We start from the raw sequence: 8532 nt of genomic DNA on the forward strand, positions 1-8532 counted from the left end.
CGTATTTTGTATGTTTTGCACTCTTAATAAAAAAAAAATTTAAAAAATGAGCAAGTCTTCACAAGCCCCGTCATTTCAACTCTCTTTCATTAACAGTGCTCAGCTTCCCTGAAGGAAATGATCTGTAATATTCACGCAGGGTTATGTAACGATGATGTACAGTAAACCGTGGTTACCAGGAAGGCGATGACATCATAGCCCTGTTCCTTCAGCCACACCAGGATACAAGACGTGTCCAGACCACCGCTGTACGCCAGAACCACCGAACCCTTCGACATCTCTGAGACACTCCTATAGGACACACACACACACACACACACACACACACACAGATCCACAAAGTGTCACTTCAGCCTGAACAAATTAAACATTTACACAGCGTGTTTGTTCCTTCATCTACATTGCTTTTGTTTATTTTACTCTCTATAATTTAGTATTATAATTATAATTATAATATTATAATCTGACACACAGTTCAGAGAAAACATAATACATTTATTTCTTGAAATCATTTTAAATGCAAAAAAAAAAAATTTGTCACAGCAACATTTCTTTAGTTTAACTTGTACTAAATATAAATAACTACAAGTTCAATGAACATTAAAAGAAAATTGACATTTTAAAAAGAAACGAATAAAATGACAAAAAAACAAAGTAAATCTAAAAGGAAAAGGTAAAATATAAATATATTTAATATTTAGAAAACTGCATTATGAATTTAACCTAAAGTGAAAATTAGCATATTGTAAAACAATATGAAACTATAAACTAAATAAAGATTGGTGTAGAATGTAAAATAGAACGCAGAAAATAATAGTCTGGAGCCAAAGTAAAGGTTACATAATATCATGTCATGAAAATGAAAGAATCTTTTGATCTTCACATTCAAGCCGTGCCAAGAAATGAAGAAATATGGATCAATTACTGTCTGAGATAATATTAATTTACAATCACTGTTCACCTAAACAACAACCTGTTGGTGAAAACAAATGCTGAATAAATCACGGCAAACCACACAAGACACATAAAAGCAGCAACTCACCGAAATCACAGCAGCTTTACAGACCCGGCGCTGCGTCGAATCAGACCCATGCTCGAGGCCCCGCCCCCCGAACACACGAGCCAATCAGATCTCGCTCAGAATCAGAGGTGCATCTGCCAGGCCAATCAGATCCATCCATCCGTTCACCAGACAGACCGCCTACATAAACAGGTGTGCTGCTATAAATGATCCAGAAGCGAAGCGAAAAGGCCATGTTCAAATTCAGCTGTGTGCATTTTTAAACGTTTTACAATATGGTAATTTAAAAAAATTTTAATTTTTTTTTTTTATTATTTCAGTAAAAAGTCCAACATCAGAGCAAACATGGTCATATTAATTATGCTTGCATGATATCGGAAAACAGCTTTTTATAATAAAAAATATATATTTTAAATAATAATAAACTTTATTTCAGCATTTCATGAGCACAAAATAAAAACACTCAACTACATTATGTAAATTTCCTGCAACATTTATGAACACACTTATTTTTTTATTATTATTTACATTAGTGGGCAACTTTAAAATAAGGACATTTAAAAAAGAAACTAATAAAATGACAAAAAATAAAAAGGAAAAGTTAAGATATAAATATATTTTATATTTAGAAAACTGCATTATGAATTAAACCTAAAGTGAACATTGGCATGTTATAAAACAATATAAAAAAATTTTTTTTTGCCCCACAGTTTAAAGAAAACAAAATATTCGATATTTATATTTGAATATTTTATTAACTTGCAATAAAAAAAAATTGTTGAAAAGAATCAGGGTAATAATTATAGTTAACTAAAACCATAAAAACATTTTCATTGCTTTAAATAAAATAAACTTATTTTATTTCTATTAAGCTAAATTAATAACAGGCAGAATGTTTTTTTAATTATTTTTATTAATTTACATGATTTTTCCAAGGTCTAGAAATCACATAAAATAAGTCTCTCATGTTTTTTTTCTAAAGTTTTTCAAACATCTGGAAACAAAAACACGTTTTTTTTGGTCTCATTTTAATTCTTATTTTGTCTTGTTTTTTTGTTAAAGAACCGAGACAATGACTGTTTGCATATGCACCAATAATGTGATATTTACATGCCTATTTATCGCCATTAAAATCTGCATTCTTGCAACGATTAAGAGTTTATTGAATCATTTTGATTGAAGTATTGTGTAAAATTGTACCAAATCTTAACACAAAAGCATGCATGTAAAAGCAACACAAAACACATCATCTTTTGATCACCTTGCTTTATTTTTCCGCCATGATCTGAAAACCCCAAAGTCAAAAATACAACACAAACGTCTGAGAAACTAACACAATGATTTATTTGTCTCAGAATCAACAGAAAACACTCCGGCGTCGCCTGTAAAACAACGGATTCTGACAAGCGTCCCGAGACGCAGACGGTACAGAGTTCACACCAGCGATCGATGCATGAGGCCCTCGGGAACATCATCCAGAAAGATGAAGATCTGATGAGTCTCAATGCTTTTAAAGAAAGATTCTGCGATAATGCATGAGTGAAACATCCCATCAGGCGCCTTGCCAAGAAGAAGGTTTCATCATAAACACTAATAATGACCGAAACGACCAAATAAATCTCCCTAATTGGTGCAACAGCTCTCCTCACCACTCCTTCTTCTTCTCGTCCATCGAAACGCCACCGGGGCCGAGTGCCACCACCAGCAGCAGGCCTCCGATGACCGACGTGGTCTGGAAGAAGTCGTACTTGAGGAAGTCGTGCATGGGTTTGTACGCAGGCACTGTCCAGAAGGCGTTGAAGTAGACGTTGATGGCAAGGAGCCACAGAACCAGCGTCAGAGCGGCTAGTTTAGTCTTGAAGCCCACGGCTACCAGGATGATGAGTGCCGTTCCCACCATGTTCTGCAGGATCTGACAGACAACAGACAGAAAACAGCGCTAGATTTAACTCGCAAAGAACAGAACTTGTGTTTCTGAAAAAGACAGTGACAGCGAGAGACTGTCCGATACACTCTTTTAGAAAAAAAGGTACGAAAGCTGTCACTGGGGCAGTACCTTTTCAAAAGGCACCCCTTTGTACCTAAAGACTCGTACCTAACTAGTACCTAAAGTGTACATATTAGTACCTAAAAGGCACAAACTAGTACCTAAAGTGTACATATTAGTACCTAAAAGGCACAAACTAGTACCTAGTGTACATATTAGTACTTAAAAGACACAAACTAGTACCTAGTGTACATATTATTACCTAAAAGGCACAAATTAGTACCTAAAGTGTACATATTAGTACCTAAAAGGTACCGCCCCAGTGAAAGCTTTTGTACCTTTTTTTCTGAGAGCGAGTAATCCAGTTAATTTATACAGCAGAAAATCATGACCTTAATGTTTATAATATCTTAGCATCTTCATTATAGTTGTATTTAGAGCTTCATATAGTTACATTTTGTGACAGATCGAGCATATTTGCACATCCTTGATGCTGAAAACATGAAACATTTTATAGTGATTAACATGTTCTGTAAAAACAGTAACATTTACTTAACTGAGAAATGTTACATGCTAGATATTTTTTAATTAAATTAATACTTTTATTCATCTGGGACGCTTTAAATTGGTCAAAAGTGACAGTAAAGACATTTATAATGTTATAAAACAATAAACGCTGTTCTTTTGAACTTTCTGTTCATCCGTGAATCCTGAAAAATAAAATGCATCACAGTTTCCACAAAAATATGAATGTTTTCAACATTGCTAATAATCAGAAATGTTTCTTGAGCAGCAAATCAGCATATTAGAATGATTTCTGAAGATCATGTGACACTGAAGACTGGAGTAATGATGCTGAAAATACAGCTGCGCATCACAGAAATACATTACAGTTTAACAGATATTCACAGAGAAAACAGCTGTTTTAAATTGTAAAAATATTTAGCTACTGCATTTTTGATCAAATAAATGCAGCCTTGGGGAGTTTACTGACCCCAAACGTTTGAACAGTAACTTTTTCAATATTGCAGCAAAAACAAATACACATCGGTATTAACTACGACCGGTTTATTTAGGCACACAGAGCTGCAGCTGCGTGACATTTGATTCTGGGTTCAGGATCTCAGCGCAGGTCAGATTTCATTGATTCATTCAAACCTAAAAACTCGGGTTAGAAAGGATTTCTCAAAATTTAAAGTGCCAAGAAAGTCAATTTCAGACTAATAAGGAAGATAGAGTCAGTGGAAGAGAGCACAAACTCATCTGATGAACTGCTGTGCAATTTAAGAAACACCAAAGAAACCATTTCTACTTGTTCACTTTGTTTTTGTTTTCTCACAATATGGTCTTTTTCCCCTCAGGATTGCAAGATATAAACTCAGGAACTCGAGATAAAAAGTTGCAATTACCTTTTTTATTTTTTATTCCGTGGCAGAAAAAACAATTGCGAGATGAAAACTTAGAAATGCAAGAGAAAACGTTTAGATGGATGTATAAAGTCAGAACTGTGAGATATAATGTAACTAATGTAAGATATAAAGCAACAACTGTGAGATAAAACATACCTTTTTTATTCCATGGTGGAAACAAAAAAACTAAATGTAATGACCTAAACTCAGAATTCTAGCCTTTTTTTGCTTTTTTATCTAAAAAATAAAAAGGGTAATACTGATTTCATTTTTTTTATTTTTATTTTTTTATCTCACAATTCTGAGAAAAAAATTTAAACTCAGAATTGCAAGATTTAAAAGAGAAAAAAAAAATCTATATTACCCTTTTTATTTTTTATTCCATGATGGAAACAAAAAGAAACAATTGCAAGATGAAAACGTAGGATTCAGAGGAAAAAAAAAAAAAAAAAGTCAAAATTAGAATTTTGATGAAAAAAGTCTGAATTCTGAGATGTGCTGCAATTACCTTTTTTATTTTTTATTCTGTGGTGGTAACAAAATTGCAAGAGAAAATGGTCAGAATTGTGAGATATACATAGCCATTACCGTGAAATATGAACATTTTGAGTTATTGACATTTTTTCTCCTAATTCTGAGTTTAAATCTCACAATACAGACTTTTTCTCAGAATCGTGAGATATAAAGTCAGAATTGAGATAAAGTCACAATTACCTTTTTTATTTTTTATTCCGTGGCAGAAAAAACTATTGCGAGATGAAAACTTAGAAATGCAAGAACAAAAGTTTATATAGATTTTTTTTTTTTGGTTTAATTTAAAAAAAAAAATTTGTAACTAATGTAAGATATAAAGCAACAACTGTGAGATAAAACGTGACAATTACCTTTTTTATTCCATGGTGGAAACAAAAAAACAAAATTTCATGATCAAAACTCAGAATGCAGAGAAAAAAAGGTCAGAATTGTGAGACAAACTCCGAATTCTAGCCTTTTTTCTTGCAAAAAAATAAACACCGGTTCTTGCCTTTCTTTTCTTTTCTTTTACTTTTTTTCTCAGAATTAAGAAATAATCAATAAGTCAATCAATAAATATTTGTTATTCCATGGTGGAAACAAAAACAAACACAATTGCAAGATGAAAACTAAAAAAAAAAAAAAAAAGAGTCAGAATTAGAATTGTGATAAAAAAAGTCTGAAATCTGACTTTACATATCTTGCAATTCTGAGGAAAAAAGTGAGATGTGTTGCAATTCCCCTTTTTATTTTTTTTATCCCGTGGCAGAAACAGGCTTCAATATGAAACGTTTCCTGATCATCTGAACGTGCCGCTCACTGAACACTTACAGAGAAGAAGCTGGAGTCGAAGTGCAGCAGCGTCATGAACATGAGCACCAGAAGCACGCGGCCTCCCAGCTGCATGTACTGCTTCGGAGAGCTCTCTCCCATCGACGGCACGCCGGCAAACATGCTCTTCCCCTCAGAGCGAGACTCAGCCAGCAGCAGCAGCAGCCCTCCACCCAGAGCCAGGTTCCTGCACAAACACTCTCTCATCAGCATTCTGTGCGTCTACGAGTGTGTGCACACTTTGCACACTGCAGGTCACATGTTATTGAGGATCGCGGTTGATGTGCAAACAGCAGCTCGCACATGAACCATGCATCTGATTGCTTTTGTGTTTTTGATCATGATGAGTCTCTTTTATGCATGCATGCATTCGTGCTTTGAGGAAGATCTGATGACTTTCAGTGTAAATATGCAACAATAGAGATCATCAAACAGTGGGAAAACCCTGTTGTTATAACAACAGCAGTGTGTTTGCACTGACAAAAAGGAACACAGATGGACTTTGTGTTGGATATTTCTGACCAAAGTACCAAATATTACAGAAATATTGGAAATTACCAGTACATTTTTTTTGTCATAATTTGCATAATTTACAATCAGTCATTCAGTTCGGTCCTGAACACACACCACACAAATTTATATTAAATGCATGTATGTGGTCGTCACTACTGAATTATTTAAAGGACTGAATTTGGTTTTATAATATGCATGACTGAATGTGAACCAGAGTAATTATAGTTAAACTCAAACCATAAAACAAACAAACATAAAATAAATAAATGAAATAAAATAAACGTTAACTGAAATACATTTTTAAAATAAATTAAAAATGATAAAATAATAAGAAATTAATAAAACAAAAAACAAAAAATTAATTATTTTATTTCAGCTAGTTCCCAAGCAAACATTTCTTATTTTAATTTAATTTAATTTCAAGCTCTAAAGAAAATAAAATTTAAATAAACTAAAACTAATGAAGACAACTTAATACAAACTATAGACATATTTAAAACTAATAAAAATGACAAAAACAACATTTTATCTAAAACGTTAACTAAAATTAAAATGAAAACAGAAAATATTAAAATAAAATCCAATTCAAAATAGTTCCAATTCAATAACATTATTTGTTGAGTTTAATTTCAAGTTCTAAAATAACTCAAATTAAATAAACTAAACTAAGAAATACAAATGAATAAAAACTATAGACGTCTTTAAAAAAAAATAAAAATAAATAAAAATGAAAAACATAATTTTATCTAAAACTTTAATTAAAATTAAAATAAAAACAGGAAATATAAAAATAAAATCCCATTCAAAATAGTTCCAATTCAATAACATTATTTGTTGAGTTTAATTTAATTTAATTTCTAAAATAACTCAAATTAAATAAACTTAAATTAATAAATACAAACTATAGACATATAAAAAAACTAATAAAAATGAAAAAACAACATTTTATCTAAAACTTTAACTAAAATTAAAATGAAAACAGAAAATATTAAAATAAAATCCAATTCAAAATAGTAACAAAAACTATAACATTATCTCAATAACATCATTTGATGAGTTTAATCTGAAGTTCTAAAACGAATAAATAAAAACTAAAGATATATAATAAAAATTACAAAAAGCACAAAATTCTAACTAAAATTAAAAACTGAAAACAAGTGTTATAGGATCTCAATAACAGCACCTCCTCAAACACTGGAAACAGGAGTGACACCGCATTCAGCTCCAGTGTGAACAGAGTTAATGATCTGAACTCACCTCATGAGAAACTTGAGATCCCACAGAATACTGTAGGCGACCGTCTGAAACACAGAGACGCGCTGATCAACACGTGCTGCACGTCCGTGTACGACAGACATGCATGCTGTTCGCTCACCTGCAGTGCAATGATGCCAAACAACCCGAAGCAAGCGTACTGAACGAGGTTTCTGCTGAGCACCAGGACACATCCACCTGCGGACGAGACGTCAAAACTTACTGCGACACAAGTCCTGCTGTTTAATCACCTGAAGCGTGCTGCAGCTTACAGGATGCATCCAACATCAAGCATGCAAAGCACACACAAGCACTGATAACTTGACATCGCCGTCTATTAATTATAACACTAAACACCAGTGTTGGGGGTAACGCACTACAAGTTACGTAATCAGATTACTTTTTTCAAGTAACTAGTAAAGTAACATTACTTTTTCATTTACAAGAGAATATCGGCGTTACTTTTTCAAATAAGTAACGCAAGTTACTTTGTTTCCAATTTATTGATTGACAGCTCTGGTGTCGCCATGGTGACAGAAATCAGAAGATGTTACTGTAGTTCTAAATTAAATATGAATATGCATTAATTCATCTCACTCACAAAAAACACAGATTCAGTGTTCCTCAAAATGAATAAAAATAATGCAAATCTGCAATAATTAAATGTTAAACAACACAAATATCCTTTATGTATTTAATCCCATTCTATTTGCTTCTGACCTTCTATGATCCAGTTCAACCGTACTAATAAGCACAAATTACTCTAGACAAACATTTGTGTCTTTTTTTATTGCTGAAGTGTTGAAATTTCTTCTTCTGTATTCTACTATACTTTCCCTTCAGCCTGAGGCTTATTCATTTCACTTTTGGTGTGAAAGTCTTTTATATTTGCCAAAAATAGAACTTTTTTATTTTAAAAACAAACAAGCAAGCCCTGTCCAGATTTAAAAAGTAAAGCAAAAGTAACGTAACACATTACTTTCCATAAAAAGTAACTAAGTAAC

At 32.5% G+C, this 8532-nt stretch overlaps 2 protein-coding genes across 3 annotated transcripts in view; both read right to left on the reverse strand.

The window, feature by feature from the left end:
• Positions 1 to 1061, reverse strand: part of LOC107689608 (argininosuccinate synthase) — a 42070-nt gene extending 41009 nt beyond the window's left edge. Inside the window, exons 1-2 of one of the 2 annotated variants that reach the window (XM_016487656.1) lie at positions 1043 to 1061; positions 177 to 280 (exon numbers count right to left, since the gene is read on the reverse strand). In XM_016487656.1, coding sequence (XP_016343142.1) covers positions 177 to 278 — 102 coding nt within the window. In that variant the 5' untranslated portion in view covers positions 279 to 280; positions 1043 to 1061. Of the gene's footprint in view, positions 1 to 176; positions 302 to 1042 lie in introns of those variants that run through there. The other variant, XM_016487657.1, reaches the window with a different exon arrangement.
• A 1221-nt stretch (positions 1062 to 2282) lies between these two features.
• The window catches only part of surf4 (surfeit 4), a 14213-nt gene continuing 7963 nt past the window's right edge, over positions 2283 to 8532 (reverse strand). Inside the window, exons 3-6 of the mRNA XM_016487658.1 lie at positions 7650 to 7726; positions 7532 to 7575; positions 5762 to 5948; positions 2283 to 2933 (exon numbers count right to left, since the gene is read on the reverse strand). Of these exons, the coding sequence (XP_016343144.1) occupies positions 2667 to 2933; positions 5762 to 5948; positions 7532 to 7575; positions 7650 to 7726 (575 nt within the window). The 3' untranslated portion in view covers positions 2283 to 2666. The remainder of the gene's footprint in view (positions 2934 to 5761; positions 5949 to 7531; positions 7576 to 7649; positions 7727 to 8532) is intronic.

This window comes from Sinocyclocheilus anshuiensis, unplaced genomic scaffold (assembly GCF_001515605.1).
Source record: "Sinocyclocheilus anshuiensis isolate Anshui unplaced genomic scaffold, SAMN03320099.WGS_v1.1 scaffold1613, whole genome shotgun sequence".
NCBI lineage: Eukaryota > Metazoa > Chordata > Actinopteri > Cypriniformes > Cyprinidae > Sinocyclocheilus > Sinocyclocheilus anshuiensis.